The following is a 17,903-nucleotide window of genomic DNA, read 5'->3' on the forward strand; positions in this document are numbered from 1 at the left end:
ATCAAGTCAATTTGAACAGCTTGGTAGTCATAAGGGCATGCTACCATACAATTAACACATTAGATCCAAGAGGAGCAGTATTAAAAATGTAATGTAAGGCTGATAACAAAGAATGACAATCCTGTGACTTCAGTAGTTAGTGTCAAAATGAAAGTCACACACTAATGCAATATGCCAAAGCCACTAGTTACCGTACCTGCTCTCCTCTGTAGATGACATACTCTGCCAGTGACAGTCCATTGACACTGGGCCTCCCTGTGACAGAGTGGTGTCCTGGAGGGGAGTGGGCCATCTTCATGGCACTGAACTGCAGGAAGGACTTGCCCAGGGTCACCCTGCAGAACAGCAGGTGCCTGAAGACCCATAGAACCCATCACAGACAATCAGACATCACGCCACATGTGATGCCAGGAAGGAACCTCCATTCAATCAATCCACTTGACACATTTGAGCCATTCTTTCTTAACGTTGTGAAACTCTCATTGGAGTGTTATTAGCGCCCAGCTATGGCTTGGTTCAGTTGTACTGTGGTGACTAAGACCTCAGCTTTGATATGGTTTACTGTGGTAGAGAAACATCAAAGGACTGGGTGGCTGGTTTACCGTTGGCACACGTAGCAGGACCGGTCTTTGTGCAGAGGGCAGCCTGTACCGCCTCCTATCCCGTAGACGTACTGGTTACTCTTAGACGAGTTCTCAGCAAAGTAGATGCCTGCGCCAAACATGCCGCCTTTGTAAGCATGCCTCTCATCAAAACCCTTGTGGAGGATGGCGTTGACAAACGGCGAACCTGTTGGGTCAAGAGCGGCATGAATGCTGGACTGAGCACTTGTAAATAGGATTTCTGAGTGTCTAAAACACTTAAGCACGCAAAAAAAGATCAACCACGAACACAACATGACCCAAGTGGTTTCTGGAGTGTCACGGATGATGGGTTCTCATTGGAATGTGGGCGGTGCTATTCTGTATATTATTCTCTTACCGTGAAACAACATCCGTTCATTGGAGTGATTGTGATTCTCCTCGGAGACCTCCTTCCTTCGATGGGTGTACCTCTCCCAAAGCTTCTTGTTGCACACTTTCTGGATCTGCAGATCAAGAGGGGAAAATAGTGAATTAACAATACCTTTCTCTCAAAGCAGGGATAAGAGAATATGGTTAATGGTGGTTAATAAATTTGATATAACATCATCTGAATGTGCAGTTGAATAATGACTTCCATTAACTAGACTTTCATTAACTAGATTAAACTGGACGTGCTACCTGTCCCAGACCTGCTGTTTTCAACTCTCTGGAGACAGCAGGAGCGGTAGAGATACTCCTAATGATCGGCTATGAAAAGCCAACTGACATTTACTCCTGAGGTGCTGACTTGCTGCACCCTTGACAACTACTGTGGTTATTATTATTTGACCCTGCTGGTTATCTATGAACATTTGAACATCTTGGCCATGTTCTGTTACAATCTCCACCCGGCACAGCCAGAAGAGGACTGGCCACCCCACATAGCCTGGTTCCTTTCTAGGTTTAGGTTTCTTCCTAGGTTTTGGCCTTTCTAGGCAGTTTTTCCTAGCCACCGTGCTTCTACACCTGCATTGCTTGCTGATTGGGGTTTTAGGCTGGGTTTCTGTACACCTCTTTGAGATATCAGCTGATGTAAGAAGGGCTAAATAAATACATTTGATTTGATTTGACAGAATAAAACAGAGCTTTGCCTTCCTAATGTGGATAGAAACCAGCCAACTGTACCTTAACAATGTTGTATCTGTTGAAAACCCCTCCAGCAAGCCCTCCATCTCTGTGCCCTCTGATCGTACTCTGCAACTGTTCAAAAACAAGACTCAAAATTCGAGTCAACATTTTCTAATTTACAACAAGATATGATCAATAAGATGTAAGAGTTTGATAGCGAGTCATCTTGTTGGTTGTACCTCCTCCTCCACCAACTGAAACTCCTTGTCGTCAGGCGCCAGATCTATTAGTATGGTCCCACTGTTCGCCGTGTTCAACGCAAGGTATGGGTTCAAACCTGCATCACAGGAACGTGAACTTCTTTTTACTATTGCAGTAGTTCAAAACTTCCTTCAGGATGTGAACATCAATCGAAGCACACTGCCCTTTCATACACGAAGATCAAGTCAAAATCTAAATCTCTGATGGTTGCATTCACTAACAGCCCTTGGAAAACACGTCGTTAAATGCTAAACACATTAACATACATTTGAAGTGAACCTGTGTTATGGACAACTGCATGGGTCCTGTAGTGTGTAAACGTACTTTGAGGTCCGCTAGTGAGTCTCTCTACTCCTTTGATAATCTTGTGTCTGTGTCCGTAGGCATTGATACCAATCTCTTTCAGCTCCTTGTGTCCCATCTCTACCAGGACATCCAGTGTGATCTTCAAAAAGAGAAAACGGTGAACTTTAAAATAATGCCAGATCTCACCTTCAGCATCTTAAGTAATGCTTCATAGGCCTATTGTGGAACATCTGATGCTGAAGACATCCTTGAAGCTTTTTATATAAAAAGAGGTTTATCTAAGTTATCAGACTTAAGCGAGCTGCGTTTTGGGGTTCAGCTTACCTGCTCTCTTTCAAAGATCTCTAGTAGGTGTTCCAGTCCAAGGTTGTTGAGGAACTGTCCGATACTCAGATCCACACCTGGACCCTCCTTCTTGTCCGTGCCCATAGCCCCAGAGGGCCCCAGGAGAGCAGGTAGCTCAGGGAAGGCAGTGCAGGTGGAGGCAGTGACCTGATTGTCCAGACTGTTGCTGGAGGCCAAGGTGGACAGAGGTGTGGAGCTGGCTGAGAGGCTGGGGGGGACCACCACCCCTACAGGGGCAGACATACGGATTACCTGGGGTTTATAGCAACCGGGCAGGGCTGAAGGTGGCATGGCCGCTGTCAACAAGGCACGAACATCGTCCACCTGTAGAAAGAAAAGATAGAAAGGAGAAAGAGGCATTGTCCCTAATTTACCAAGTCGTGGAGGAGAAATGAAGAATGACACAAAATATTGACGACTCAATCACAGTACAACCATGCAAAGGAACACGATTAGACTGCATTAGCGACCGTTGCCAACACATCAATAACCCATAGAAAGTATGAATAAGGCTACATGCTCCTATGTGAGCAAACCCTTGACATGCATATAGTACATTCAAGTAATTTAGCAATGTGTGATGAGAGAGAGAACTTTCCAGGCATTTCATTGCCAGAGACAGAGACAGGTCCTCTCTTCTATTTAGAAAGAGGTCATGTCACCCAGTAGTTGCTGGTGAAGGTCAGGCCATGTGAGAGTGTAGAAACAAGCATTGAGAGACATTGAATCTCCTCAACAACAGCGAATCTCTGGAAAGAATTCCAAACAAGACTATGTAGGTGATGTTTAACATGCTGTTAACACGAATCACAAGCACAATATACAATGTCAGGGTGTTGTTGTGATTAGAGGGATTTCATGTATCCAAGAGCAGTAGACATGACAAACAGGTGAGTGTGGTGGCTGTGAGGATGACAGATTATGCTACCCCTTCCCACACAATCCCGTGTTGGGGAGAGGTTGTCAGCTCAGAGACAGGATAGCAAGTGTGTGTGGACGGATACCGTGACGAGGTCCAGCGGTGATTGGCCTTCCTGGTTGCGGAGGGCGGGGTCGGCCCCGTGAGCCAATAGCAGGGCACACAGCTGGGTCCTCCCTTTCTGCGCTGCCTCGTGCAGTGGAGTGAACGCCCACTTATCTGTGGCGTTCACGCATGCGTCGTACTTGATGAGCAAAGCAGCCACATCCACATGCTGCAAATGAGAACACATTGGACTCCACTTGGCTCTTGGTTCGTGTCTTGTAACTTTCTCTCGTTCTTTTGGTCAACTTGCATCTCAGACTCAGATATAGGACTTCTACTAGGTAAGACCTCTACTAGTTAATTCACCCTTTCTCTTCTAAAATCTAGGTTGAGGTGGTAACCCAACCAACACAGGTTTAAGAAACAAAGCAAACAAAAGGGTGAGAAACATCTATAGGGAGAGAAAGGGTTACGAATATTGGTTTAAAGAAAAATCGCAAAACACTATATTAAACAAACCAGATGACACCATTTTCTTGTTTTTTTATTTACGGAAAACCAGGGGCACACTCCAACACTCAGGCATATTGTTTAGTGAGTCCGCCAGATCAGAGGCAGTAGGTGAATTGGACCATTTTCCTGTCACGCTAGCCATTCAAAATGTAACAAGTACTTTTGAGTGTCATGGGAAATCTATTAAAAGTACATTATTTTCTCCAGGAATGTAGTGAAGTAAACGTAGCATTTGTCAAAAATATCAATAGTAAACCAAAGTACAGATACCCCCAAAAAACGACTTAAGTAGTACTTTGAAGTATTTACACCAACTGCTTATTTGAGATGATCCAATCTGTGTGTGTAGTTAGAGCAAGCACCAGGCGGTCGGGGAGGACTGTGGTGTGATGAGCTCCTCGTTTCTCAAGGGTCTGATCAAAGCAATCTACTGGCCTTTTGTTTCCAACAGTGTTTTGTGTCATAGAGACATGAGTGCTAATCATTTGGCCAACATACATACTTCACCCCTCATCACTGAAACCAATTCATGATGACATTTCTTTTTTTTAAAGGAGCTTGTTGTGAAGGCCGCAGAAGATGCCAATTTTTATTCAAAGGTGTGCTTAATCTCTGAAACCAATTCCTGGTTACATTTTTAAAGAAGCCTTTGACAAGGATCTTGGTGAGTGTTTGGTGTGCCGAGTACGAGGCACTGACTCTTTCAACAACCACAGAAAAACCTAGGCACATCAATCAAGTCTCTAGACATCCTGTTTACTTTTGGTGTCTCTGAGAAAATCATACCGTACAGGTAGTAGGAAGACTCAATGGACACCTTTAGAGTGTGATTGTGCTGTGAGTGTGTACAGTAGATTAGGGTAACTGGGACTCACCCCGTAGGAGGCAGCGTTGTGCAGGGGGATGAGTCCTCCCTTGTCCTGGGAGTTGACCTCTGCTCCATGCTGAAGCAGGTACTCTGCTACCTCCAGGTTGTTGTAGCCAGCTGACACAATAGACACATAATTCGTTTAATCAGAAAAGGCAATGATCTGAAAATGCTATTCTCCTTAAATCCGTAGTCCCGTCCTGATGGTCTGCTGGCTTTTTCAAGTTAGTTGAATCAATCAAATTCAGGAGAGAAGACCAGACTTGAAATGCAACATTTAAACTAATTGCCTTGAACACAGCTCCCTAGTAACGGAACAAGCACCAGCTGCCAAACAGCCTCCATTCCCGTTGGCAACACTATGGCTATGGTCCAAACACTTAAAAGACACACCCTATCCCCTCAGCCCTCAAGTTAAGTGGACACTTCTGATGACGTATCGTGATGTCTGACGAGTATACACTTGCAGGGCAAGGAGCGAGGGAGGAAGGAATGATTTTTTAAATGGACCAGCCTTGGCCGGAAATTTGTCACTCGTTCGTCCCGCGATGATTGTGTTTCCAGCCACCGGTAGCTTGTGGGTGCTGTATATGTGCTACAGTCAATTATGAGTGCATGTCTACTTATATTAAATATATCATTATTAATATATGCCTACTGTATGATAGCTAGCAAATTAATTTGCGAACTAACATTAGCCTGCTTAGCTGGAACTTCTGAAGAAGGAAAATGTTTTTCTATAATTTCCCAAAAACATATTTACTTTTTATGAGACGTATTTGTACCGTCATGTGCATGAGTAGCACAATTTCTAACTTACAGTTGAAGTCGGAAGTTTACATACACCTTCGTCAAATACATTCACAATTCCTGACATTGAAATCCTAGTAAAAATTCCCTTTCTTAGGTCAGTTAGGATCACCACTTTATTTTAAGAATTAAAATAAATTGTTTAACTTGGGTCAAACGTTTCGGGTGGCCTTCTACAAGCGTCCCACAATAAGTTTGGCCCATTCCTCCTGAAAGAGCTGGTGTAACTGAGTCAGGTTTGTAGGCCTCCTTGCTTGCACACGCTTTTTCAGTTCTGCCCACAAATGTTCTATATGATTGAGGTCAGGGCTTTGTGATTGCCACTCCAATACCTTGCATTTGTTATCCTTAAGCCATTTTGCCACAACTTTGGAAGTATGCTTGGGGTCATTGTCAATTTGGAAGACCCATTTGCGACCAAGCTTTAACTTCCTGACTGATGTCTTGAGATGTTGCTTCAATATATCCACATCATTTTCCTCCTTCAGGATGCCAGCTATTTAGTGAAGTGCACCAGTCCCTCCTGCAGCAAAGCACCCCCACAACATGATGCTGCCACCCCTATGCTTCACGGTTGGGATGGTGTTCTTGGGCTTGCAAGCTTCCCCCTTTTTCCTCCAAATATAACGATGGTCATTATGGCCAAACCAGGGGACATTTCTCCAAAAAGTACGATCTTTGTCCCCATGTGCAGTTGCAAACCGTAGTCTGGCTTTTTTATGGCAGTTTTGGAGCAGTGGCTTCTTCCCTACTGAGCGGCCTTTCAGGTTATGTGGATATAGGACTCGTTTTACTGTGGATATAGATACTTTTGTACCTGTTTCTTCCAGCATCTTCACAAGGCCCTTTGCTGTTGTTCTGGGATTGATTTGCACTTTTCGCACCAAAGTACGTTCATCTCTAGGAGACAGAACGCATCTCCTTCCTTAGCGGTATGATGGCTGCGTGGTCCCATGGTGTTTATACTTGCGTGCTATTGTTTGTACAGATGAACGTGGTACCTTCAGGCGTTTGGAAATTGATCCCAATGATGAACCATACTTGTGGAGGTCTACAATTGATTTTGGTCTTGGCCGATTTATTTTGATTTTCCCATGATGTCAAGCAAAGACGCACCGAGTTTGAAGGTAGGCCTTGAAATAAATCCACAGGTACACCTCCAATTGATTCAAATTATGTCAATTAGCCTATCAGAAGCTTCTAAAGCCATGGAATTTTCCAAGCTCTTCTGAGCAACTGAAATTACAGTGAATTATAAGTGAAATAATCTGTCTGTAAACAATTGTTGGAAAAATGACTTGTGTCATGCACAAAGTAGATGTCCTAACTGACTTGCCAAAACTATAGTTTGTTAACAAGAAATGTGTGGAGTGGTTGAAAAACGAGTTTTAATGATTCCAACCTAAGTGTTCGTATACTTCCGTCTCCAACTGTATTTGCATTTGTTTTTACTTACGCTTGTATGTTGACTTGTCCATTGATGTTGTTTTTAAGTTTTCGCCGTCTTTTCTTAGCGGATGTACAATCGTCGCACATCGAGGGTGTGTCTTTTAAGGCTGCGGTTCAAGCACTTAAAAGACACACCCTTGTCCTTGCCTTATGCCCTTGGGGGAATCTCCGTCGCCATCTTGGAGGGCGGTCCAAGTGATTAGCCAAGCAAGGTAAGTTTGCAACGTAAGCCCCACCTCCCTCGTTTTTAGTCGACTTTCCGAGTGTACAATTATGTTCACTCCAAGGCCTGAAACTCCCCATAATTCAATTTGCGGCGATTGTGCATCCGCTAAGAAAAGTCAGCGAAAACTTAAAAACAACATCAATGGAGTAGTCAACATATAAGTAAGTTAGGTAAGTTAAAATGAACGCAAATAAGTTAGAAATTGTGCTACTAATACCTACATGACGGCACAAACACGTCTCGTAAAATGTTTTGTTTGGTTATCTTTTGGTAATTGTAGAAATAAAACATTTTACTTCTTCAGAAGTTCCAGCTAGGCAGGCTAACGTTAGTTAGCTAATTAATTTGCTAGCTATCATACAATAGGTGTATGTTAAAAAGTATATATTTAATATAAGTAGACATGCACTCATAATTGACTGTAGCACATATAAAGCACCCACAAGCTACCGGTGGCTGAAAACACAATCATCTCGGGATGAACGAGTGTAGAATTTCCTGCCAAGGGTGGTCCATTTAAAAATAATTCCTTCCTACCTCGCCCCTTGCCCTGCAAGTGGGCGAGGGAAGAACAACAGCCCAACTTCCACGGCCTGATGAGGTCAACCTGGGACTCCAAGCCAAACTCTACCGAGTCCACCCCCCTGGATCCTTCATCTGCAGCCCTCGGCTTCACCCGGTCCATTCCCAAACCCCCGCCCCGAATCCTCATTCTCACATCCATTACATTTCTCAATAAACATTCTAAACCCTTAAACTTGTGAATGTTGGGTTGGAACAACGGCTTGTACACACTGAAGCTCTCAATGACTAGGGTTCAAGATCACTGTCCTTACAGAAAGCTCCAGTGCGCTGACTGACCTGCCAGGTGTAGCAGTGTAGAGTGCCGTCCATGTGCGTCTCTACAGTTAACATTATCGGGGCTGCAGAGCTTCTCGACCCGGGCCAGACAGCCCTTCTTGGCTGCGTCCAGCAGGGCAGCGTCTCCTCTTAGCAAGTCCTGCATGTCAGTGTCCCCATCCTTCACCAGGTCCAGTGGAGTGCTCCCATCTCGGTTCTTCTTGGTCGGGTCTGCACCGTGCTGGGAGGGGAGTGATAGGTGTGTGTGTTTAGATCATCTGTGCTAGAACTGGAAGGCTCTATAGTATGTGTTCTACTGCACAGGATTAGGATGTGTCTGGTTTCTCGAAATTCAAACGCAATTGTTTTCAGGGTAAGTGATGACTCTAAATCATTCCAATCCAAGTGGCTATGTAGATGATCCAACACAGTTGAAAATAAACTAGCACTAATCTGTAAGAGGGAAACAAACTCCGGGAAACAAACTCCTTACCTGCAGCAGCAGTTTGCAGATCTCGTATTTTCCCTTGGCGGCGGCCTCGTGCAGAGGGGTAAACTTCCACAGGTCAGCTATGTTGACCAGAGCCCCGTGGATGACCAGCAATTCAGCCACCTCATAGTGACCGTAGGAGCAGGCATTGTGTAGGGGGAACAGGCCACTGCAGGAGACAGAGCGCGAGAGAGAGACGGACACACATTACCCTTCTGAGCGACGAGTCTGACACAGGCCCATTGGAGAATAGGTAGAGCCTTGCGTTTTTCCTGACCAAATCACCTGACCGGGAAAAGCTCCTGGCCTAAGTCAGGACCTGTGCTCACCCTTTGTCTTTGGCATGGACGTCAGCCCCATGCAGTAGAAGGTACTCCACCACAGACACACGGTTATACCCCGCCGCAAAGTGGAGCGGGGTGGATTGACGGCCCTCTACATCCCTACAGTTCACATTCTGCATGGTACACAGCTTCTGCAAACATAAATACAGCAGGCATGTTATCACGAAGACTACTGTTACCATTTGAAATCAATCATTTGTAACATGAGTATTATACCAATAGGGCATTGGTTGGTCAGATTATGCCAAAATGTATTGGAGATAGTTACTTCAACAATCTCCAAATCTCCAGACTTGGAGGCTTCTAGCAACTGCCAGTCCACATCAGAGTTTCCAATCAGAGTTCCCTCTGAAAGACATACATAAGACATTTATTGACACGTGAAACGGGAGCAAATATTTCCACCCAGAATGATCATCCCAAGCCAGGTTCCTGTCTGTTCGTGTAACATACTCCTAGCTGTTTCCAGCCTACCATGCAGTATCTCCTGCACCCTCTCATTGCCCATTTGGGATGGAGAGAAACCCCGTAGAGACATGACGAGGGGGTCGCAGCCTGATTTCAGCAGCAGACGGCAGGTCTGGAGGTGGCCACAGTGGGCCGCACGGTGCAGAGCTGTCTGGCCCAGGTTGTCCAGGGCATTGACCTATAGGGATATAATAGTAATTAATTTATTTTATGGGGGCAGACACAATCAAATATTGACACTTCGTATTATCAAGAATCACATGCATTGCACCGAGGGCTCTAAATTATGACCATTTTGGTTGCATATGCTCCTAGATATTTCCTGTGTCGACCTGACATTTTATTTTGGGAGCACCAGTGCGACCAGGAGAAGAAAAAAAATTGCCCAGATAAAAACTGTTGTAAAGATAGGCTTCCGCTGTGCAGTTGTTTCTGAGTGCCTGACCAAAAAGTGACTTTTTAGGGCCTGTTCATAAACCATGTCGCGGGTCGTTCCAAAACCACTCACAGGCATTTGTTTACACCTTGTTCAGTCATGTTACCTCATTAGCTAGCTAGCTAACAGCCAAGTATATTTAAACATTTGGAGGCACAGAAAGAAAGGACAAGGTATAGCTTCTTTAGAAGATCAATGATCGTAGCATGAATGACTGAATGACTGATTGATCTCTTGCTTAATTTCAATCAATACCAAAATATATTCCTAGATATTATTTTGTGCTCCTAACTCTAAAGTTGGGAGCACTAAGGATGCATTTAGAGCCCTGATGCTCCATTACCACACACACACACACACACACACACACACACACACACACTCGCTGAATCATAGGCCATTAAGCAAATACACATGTTGGCTTGATCTTTATACTATTAATAACGCTCTGATAACACCTGAACTTACCTTTGCCTCATGTTTCACCAACACCTCGATTATGTCGTTGTGTGACTTTTCAGAAGCCAGGTGCAAGGGGGTCAGGAAGCTTGGACAGATTACATCACAAACAAGTTAAAGTGGTTGTAATCTCTTATCAGAGCATTCAGACTCATTTATATCTGTCATATCAACAACGGTAAGAGTAAAGTGACTGGTAATTGCTTGTGGGATAAGGGTCAATGACTGACACACTTTGCACTACTCACTCTTTAGTCTTCTCATTCACGTTGGCCCCTTTCCTCAGCAGTAACTCGCACACTTGTTTTCTCTTGGGATAGGGAGATGTCGCTGCACAGTGCTGTTAGAAACACATCTTAGATCTTAAAACACAGAGTAACCCAGAAATGTAAAACAATATATGGGATACTAGCACTGCAATTCATTGACTGTATAATCTGCAGCAACACTATCTGCAGTACGTTGGCAACTCAGTAGTGAGGTGTCTTACCAGTGCGGTTTCATGCGTAAGGGGATGCTTGAAGGTCATGGTCTCCAGTGACAGGTGCTTCTTTAGGCGGGGCAGGTCAGCTTCACGTGCTGCCTGGAGCAAGGCATGACCTCTGAACTCATCTGTCACAGACACAAGACACAGCTATTGCATAGGGAGAACAGGACTCATTATCAAGGTGTTGCCCCTTGCCTAAAATAATTTGTTTCATTCAGTTTTATTAGAGTATTGTAGACGACCTCCAAGCAAAAAAACAAGGTTCATAAAGAATAGGAACAATGAAAAAGAGGGAAAAATATACACGGCTTACAGGCCAGGCGTTCTTTGAGCTGCGAAGTGGGAGACAGGTCAATGGCGCTCTGGTTGTGGCAGTTTAGGAAAGTGGGGTCGGCTCCGTAGCTGACGAGCAGGGAGCACACGTCCACCCTATTCTTAGAGGCGGCTTCGTGCAGGGGGGTGAACTGCCACAGGTCCATGGCATTCACACAGGCGCCGTGCTGCATTACCAAGGAAGGAGCGATGGAGAGACAGGGGTCAAACAAGACTTGTACAATGAGCATTTGAATGTTCAATGGGCCTCTGGGTTAAGAAATGTGCATTTTGCATACAGTGACACAAAAATACATAAGCTAAATACAGGAAGAATGTGTTTCAGACAAACCTTTACTAAAATCTCAGTGACTTCGTAATGTCCATAGGAGCAGGAGTTATGAAGGGGCACCAGATCACTGAAACGTCAGAGAGAGTCATCCATCAGAGAACTTGCTGGCACAGTATTGGAAAGACATACAATGCCTTCCCTGCAGCATACGATGCTGATTCAACGAGGATGACGAAAGGACAGAGACCAAGTCGTACCCTTTGTCTTTAGCATGGACGTCAGCCCCATGCTTTAACAGCAGCTGCACTGTCTTCACACGGTTGTAGCCAGCAGCCAGATGCAGAGGGGAGGACTGAAAGATACACCACAAAGGACCATTTGAAATGGATTTGTTTGTTTGTCCAGACTGACACACTCTTTGTTAGTAACATGTTTTGGGCACGACTATCTGTCTTTTACCTCATTTTAGTGCATTTGGAATTTTAGAGAGGCGATGGAAAATGTTGTCTGTTCATGAATAGTTTAGGAGAGCACGTGAATTACCTTCCGACCGTCACTGGCATGACAGTTCACATTCAATGGTGTTAGCAGGGCCATCAACTTGTCTTCATTCCCACTCCTATGAAAGCATCACATGTATTAGAACATGTAGAGCACAATAATGGTCACAGTTGATTGCAAGGCATCTGAATGGTGGCCATTTAAAAATCTGAGATATACTCCACCTTGCACTTTCTAGCAGGTCATCTTTTCTATATTCACCTGTGATTAGGAAAGTGTGGAAACATATTAGCCCATGTATTCCAAGATAACTCTTGTTCTTCACCATTTTGATTCATTCAACTGCGTGTTCTGCCACTCTTGGTTCCCAGAGGAACAGTTTCAGTCTGTTCCCATGCCCAAAATAGATGCAATCATGCAATTCGGTGCCTCTAAAGTGCTTGTGAGGAACATGTTCCTCCCACTCACCGGTCAGCACTGCTTTAGTGGACTCCTCAGCCAGGTCCAGCGCTGTCCTCCCATCTGTGTTACGAATCGTTGGCTCGGCTCCATGTTGCAGGAGCACTACAACACCAAATTCACCCATATCAGCATTTACAATATATAAACAAATAGCTTATGTTCTACACCAACAATATGGAGAGGGCACACCAAAGTTGCCATACTTGGCTTTTACAAAAGTGGTCCTGAAAGCCTATTACAGACGTATCTATGACGGATTGTTCTGGAGATGTGACCATGATACTCAAAGCCATAAGAGAACAGTCACTGTGCTTAAACAATGCATATTTTCCCCCAAGGGTACAGCCTCACAGGGAGGCCAGAATCCAACTGTACCTATGCAGACGTCGCTCTTCCCCTTTATGGCGGCCTCGTGGAGGGGTGTGTAACTCCAGTTGTCCCTGGAGTTGGCATCGGCCCCATGGTGCAGGAGCAGGTTGACCACCTCAGAATGGCCGAAGGAGCAGGCGTTGTGGAGTGATACGAGGCCTCCCTCATCCCGGGCATGCACGGTGGCTCCGTTTTGTAGTAGGTAGTCCACCACATCCCTGCGGCCAAATCCTGAATAAGAGAGACGGTATGGATTTATAGATGCACCTGGTCCACAGAGAAGCATAAACATACCTACTTAGTGACTATGCATAAACATACCTACTTAGTGACTATGCATAAACATACCTACTTAGTGACTATGCATAAACATACCTACTTAGTGACTATGCATAAACATACCTACTTAGTGACTATGCATAAACATACCTACTTAGTGACTATGCATAAACATACCTACTTAGTGACTATGCATAAACATACCTACTTAGTGACTATGCATAAACATACCTACTTAGTGACTATGCATAGACATACCTACTTAGTGACTATGCATAAACATACCTACTTAGTGACTATGCATAAACATACCTACTTAGTTATTATGCTTTTTTTTCTTCATGTTCTTAATTGGAAAATGACTGTTACTGCTTATTAATAAATGCATTGATACATCAATAGCAGGTGTAATATAACATAAGATAATAAAATAGTAAATCCTCGAAATAAGTCCTTTATGAATCAACTTGATATTAGGGAATGTATTGTGGATGCACATTGTACAGCCTTTGTGTCTGGATTATTCTGTTACAATAAACTATTAACTGTACAGCGTGTCTTGTTACATTGTCTGCTATATTAGTTACTATATTTGTTACATTTGCAGTGTGGAACATTGTAGCGAGATGTTTCCTGCGCCTAGCAACATTTCTTACCAGCAGCGAAATGCAGCGGGGTGGATTTTCTGCCGGCGGTGTCTCTACTGTTTACATTCTCCGGTGTGACAAGCATCCTCACGCGCTCCACATCTCCGTTTCTGCAGGCCTCGAAGATCTCCCTGTTCGGCTCGCCGGACCCGGGTGTATCTACTCCCGGGGAGACACCACCCAAGCCCATTACCCTTGAACACTGTCGGGTGGACATAAGTGGTGTGGTATTTTCGTAAATGTAGAGCTTGGAATTTGTGTTTGCAGACCCCCAAAACCTTGCCACCGAGGCCATGAAAAAGGAAGCGTTTCTGCGAATTTATCGCATATCGTTACAAAACATGAAAATCGCGATGAATTCCGTGACATCGACAATAAATATGACTGTCAGAGTCAAATCCTTCCTGGCAACGAGAACATCAGTGCGCTGTCAAATAAGCCTCCCATACCCAGTCCACATTAAAATCAGCCTGTAGGCTGCGGCTTGGAGCTTCTATCATGTTGCAGATACGTCATCTACCAAAATATCGATTCATACCGAACCCCATTATAATTGTACAAAGCAATTAATTAATTATGTAATATTGAAAGCCTCACAAAGGGTGGTTGTATGCCCCAAATAACAGGACTGCTATTCTGCTTGCAGCACTAACGATGACGTCACTTTCATATGGTAATGAGAAAAACCTTCAAAATGAAATCCTGCATTTCAAAACATTGCAAGGTGGACAATTAATTAAAAAATATATTACATTTTAATCAATGACGATTTTTTTTGTGTGCTTATAAACAAATGCAAGAAGGAATTTATGGAGAATTAAAAATCAAATCAAAAGTTGTTAACATTATTTTAAGACCATATTGAAAAATATAATGTTCAGAGTGGTATGTTGACAATAGTGGGCTTAAATTGAAAAAAGTATTGTTTGTGCCAATGTAAAAGTGGGGTTGGGAGTACTCATTGGGGTCTGTAGAATCTATTTTTGGTGTACTTTTATGGGGCACTAACTGATAAGGAGTGTTGCAGTTCTAATTACATTGGTAACAAGTTTATAATAGTAATAAGGCACCTCAGGGGTTTGTGGTATATGGACAATATACCATGGCTAAAGGCTGTATCCAGGCACTCCCATTGCGTTGTGCGAAGAACAGCACTTAGCCGTGGTATTCTGGCCATATACCGCAACCCCTCATGCATTATTGCATAATTATACTATGGGATTTTAAAAAAAATACTTGTTTCTGATTGGCTTGAAGGGCATTCTAGAGCGTGCATTACTTCTCTATCATGCACTGTATTTGCACGGCACAATTCAATGGATATAGTTCATTCTTACATGTTCTATGTTTGAGCTGCTTTTGAAAGCAAAAGTTGAATTGAAAACATTATTGGCATTGTTGAATTCGATTTTCATCATGGCAAGCTAGGGCTGATGGTTTTGTTAGCTGTTTGTTTGGTTACCACGGAAACTACTGTAGCGATCTCGTAAACTTGCTATAGCTAGCTACTTCAGTGGATGTTGAACACATTTCTACATAAGAGATAATCAACGAGCGGCTATGAGTTCTATGGGAAATAATGAACGAGTGGAAGGTGGGGGACCCCACTCTCGTGGAGTGTACTGTAACTGACCTTTCAAGGAGCTGCATTATTTTCCAGAGAACACTGAGTTGATTATTCCTTTTATACCATGGCAATAACTTAACACATTTGCCAATTGAATGCCAATTGGTTAAAATAAATTACAAACTTTGTTACGCACATGCGCTGTATTAGCCTTAACCTGTACATTTCCACTGTCTGTTTCTGTCAAGTAAGGAGAAAACATTGTTTTTCCTCTTTTGTTTCTGAGTAACTTAGTCACATGGCCAAAAGACAAAGGGCCATCTGAGAGTGACCAGTTTTTGGTCCATACCGTTCTTCTCCTATCTTTCAAGGACACAGCTGTGTAAAGATATGAAGAGAGCAGAGGCTGGCTTGAGCAGCAGCGACAATTCTATTAGCAGAAAGGAGTAACAAAACTGTCGTTATCACTTGTTTGTGCGCTATCTTCCCACCATGATCTCACACACCTGCTAATCTGCCAAGTAGACAAAGGTTATAAAAGCTGAGACCGAACTCTTGTTCATTGGGCTCTTAACGCTGCACTTTGGAGTGGATTGTTAACTGCTCCAGATTTGCAAATCGGACAATAAAACGTTTTGAAGAATCTGCAGAATCTCTTCCTTTTGATTAGAATTCCTTTTGATTAAAACCTCCAGGTACTTAGTCAAACATGGATACTAAGTCATTCTTGCATATTATCATCCATTATAGGGGGAAAGGGGAGTTCCTGGAGAGACAGCAAGTTATCAGTATAAGCTTCTTTAGTAGCATTGAACATGATAGCCTTGATGGCCTTACAACAAGAAAGCAAAATGATCAAAAACATTAAACAAGTACTTCCTTGGACAAGTACCACCTTGACCAGCCAATAAGTAGTCAAGTGCCTCCCTGTTTTGCGGAGTGCTTTTACTTCTTCATTTAAAGCAACCAATGCTTCTCTAGTAGCATTTCCCATTTTTTTCAGAACCCTCAACCTCAATTCTCTCAGTGTTTCCAAGTACTCTCATGGCTGGTACCACCAACCCCAACAGTACACATCCATCCCCAATTAGGTGGTAAACTCCTTTTAGTGTGATATACTTATTGTAGACAGAAATTGTATAACTCACATTTACTGGTGCTTGTAGTACAGAATCATGTACTACAAGAGGGCAGTTATTGCTACCATTAACCAACATAGTACAGTTACAAACATTTTCACACAAATGGTTACTTCCATTTCCTCTAATACACTAGGGGGCTACCAGGGATCCTACTATAGGGATGGGTGGGTCACTGCAATTGTTTGTCTAGGATTTACAAGGCTGACAGTAACATTGTATGTCACAAAATAAGTCATGGGGTCAAGATTCTTTGGGGGGGAATTGGCCAATGACAGTATTGAAGACAGTTGAATAGTAAAGTTCACCCCCAAGGGAATCCCTATATATGGGAGACCATTACCTACTCCCACAGGACCCAACCCACATACCCAACAAGATGTCTTATATGAGATGCCATTTGTCACCATTCCAGCTGGAGAGAGGAACAGACTCTCTCCCTCATCTTGACCTTTTACTTCTCTTTTCCGTTGGCTGACTTCTCCTTCTGGACCACTACTCTGGGTCTGCGGCGGTCCCTTTGGCTCAGGACTTTCAGCTTCACTTGAACGGTCACCCACAGGAGGGCAACTAACTGTTCCAATCAACACATTGGTGCAGATCCAAACAGGCAGGCCACACAGCCTAAAGGATGGGACTCCCGCCATCCTCCTCAGTGGCAGGAATTTGTCTGCAGTGCGAGACGTGAATCCAGGTGTCCCTCCCAGTTACCTTTACCGCAGTCGGGTTGGTCAGCAAAACCTGATATGGTCCTCTCCAATGAGGATCCTTCCAGCTCTTGCTTCTGTAGCCTTTTACCCCCCAAAACTCTCCAGGGCGCAGACAATGCTCAGTTCCTCCTGATAGTTTGGGCAGAGAAGCCTTCACCCGTGGGACGAGAGTCTTAAGAACGTTGTTAAGTGAGACACAGTATGCTACCATGTCTTCTTCCATTCCCTGCAGCGTCAACCTGTTTTGAGGAAATGGCATGTGTCACGTCCTGACCTTAGTTCCTTTTTTATGTCTCTATTTTAGTTTGGTCAGGGCGTGAGTTGGGGTGGGCATTCTAGGTTTTGTTCTAGGTTTTGTATTTCTGGTTTTGGCCTGGTATGGTTCCCAATCAGAGGCAGCTGTCAATCGTTGTCTCTGATTGAGAACCATACTTAGGCAGCCTGTTTTCCCACTATGGGTTGTGGGTAGTTGTTTTGTGTTGCTGCACCTTACAGGACTGTTTCGTTTTCGTTTCACTCTCTTTGTTATTTTGTTTAGTGTTTCTGTTCTAATAAATATAACATGAACACTTACCACGCTGCGCATTGGTCCGATCCTTCCTACTCCTCCTCAGAAGAGGAGGAAAACCATTACAGCATGTTAGGTCGCCCTGTCAGCACCTCAATTG

General features: G+C 43.8%; 1 protein-coding gene across 6 annotated transcripts in view; it reads right to left on the reverse strand.

Annotated features, from left to right (window-relative positions):
* LOC139376558 (poly [ADP-ribose] polymerase tankyrase-2-like) overlaps nucleotides 1-17,903 on the reverse strand; it is a 31,062-nt gene that overhangs the window by 1,186 nt on the left and 11,973 nt on the right. Inside the window, exons 2-26 of one of the 6 annotated variants that reach the window (XM_071119290.1) lie at nucleotides 13,829-14,021; nucleotides 12,900-13,124; nucleotides 12,531-12,626; nucleotides 12,287-12,323; nucleotides 12,105-12,180; nucleotides 11,819-11,913; nucleotides 11,622-11,688; nucleotides 11,271-11,457; nucleotides 10,961-11,082; nucleotides 10,719-10,810; nucleotides 10,480-10,558; nucleotides 9,582-9,753; nucleotides 9,376-9,455; nucleotides 9,093-9,238; nucleotides 8,767-8,932; nucleotides 8,295-8,514; nucleotides 4,956-5,065; nucleotides 3,608-3,796; nucleotides 2,583-2,927; nucleotides 2,277-2,397; nucleotides 1,931-2,028; nucleotides 1,749-1,823; nucleotides 982-1,087; nucleotides 603-789; nucleotides 197-353 (exon numbers count right to left, since the gene is read on the reverse strand). In XM_071119290.1, coding sequence (XP_070975391.1) covers nucleotides 197-353; nucleotides 603-789; nucleotides 982-1,087; nucleotides 1,749-1,823; nucleotides 1,931-2,028; nucleotides 2,277-2,397; nucleotides 2,583-2,927; nucleotides 3,608-3,796; nucleotides 4,956-5,065; nucleotides 8,295-8,514; nucleotides 8,767-8,932; nucleotides 9,093-9,238; nucleotides 9,376-9,455; nucleotides 9,582-9,753; nucleotides 10,480-10,558; nucleotides 10,719-10,810; nucleotides 10,961-11,082; nucleotides 11,271-11,457; nucleotides 11,622-11,688; nucleotides 11,819-11,913; nucleotides 12,105-12,180; nucleotides 12,287-12,323; nucleotides 12,531-12,626; nucleotides 12,900-13,124; nucleotides 13,829-14,009 — 3,429 coding nt within the window. In that variant the 5' untranslated portion in view covers nucleotides 14,010-14,021. Of the gene's footprint in view, nucleotides 1-196; nucleotides 354-602; nucleotides 790-981; nucleotides 1,088-1,748; nucleotides 1,824-1,930; nucleotides 2,029-2,276; nucleotides 2,398-2,582; nucleotides 2,928-3,607; nucleotides 3,797-4,955; nucleotides 5,066-8,294; nucleotides 8,515-8,766; nucleotides 8,933-9,092; nucleotides 9,239-9,375; nucleotides 9,456-9,581; nucleotides 9,754-10,479; nucleotides 10,559-10,718; nucleotides 10,811-10,960; nucleotides 11,083-11,270; nucleotides 11,458-11,621; nucleotides 11,689-11,818; nucleotides 11,914-12,104; nucleotides 12,181-12,286; nucleotides 12,416-12,530; nucleotides 12,627-12,899; nucleotides 13,125-13,828; nucleotides 15,987-17,903 lie in introns of those variants that run through there. The other 5 variants (XM_071119289.1, XM_071119292.1, XM_071119291.1 and 2 more) reach the window with 5 other exon arrangements.

This window comes from Oncorhynchus clarkii, chromosome 20 (assembly GCF_045791955.1).
Source record: "Oncorhynchus clarkii lewisi isolate Uvic-CL-2024 chromosome 20, UVic_Ocla_1.0, whole genome shotgun sequence".
Classification (NCBI taxonomy): Eukaryota; Metazoa; Chordata; class Actinopteri; order Salmoniformes; family Salmonidae; genus Oncorhynchus; species Oncorhynchus clarkii.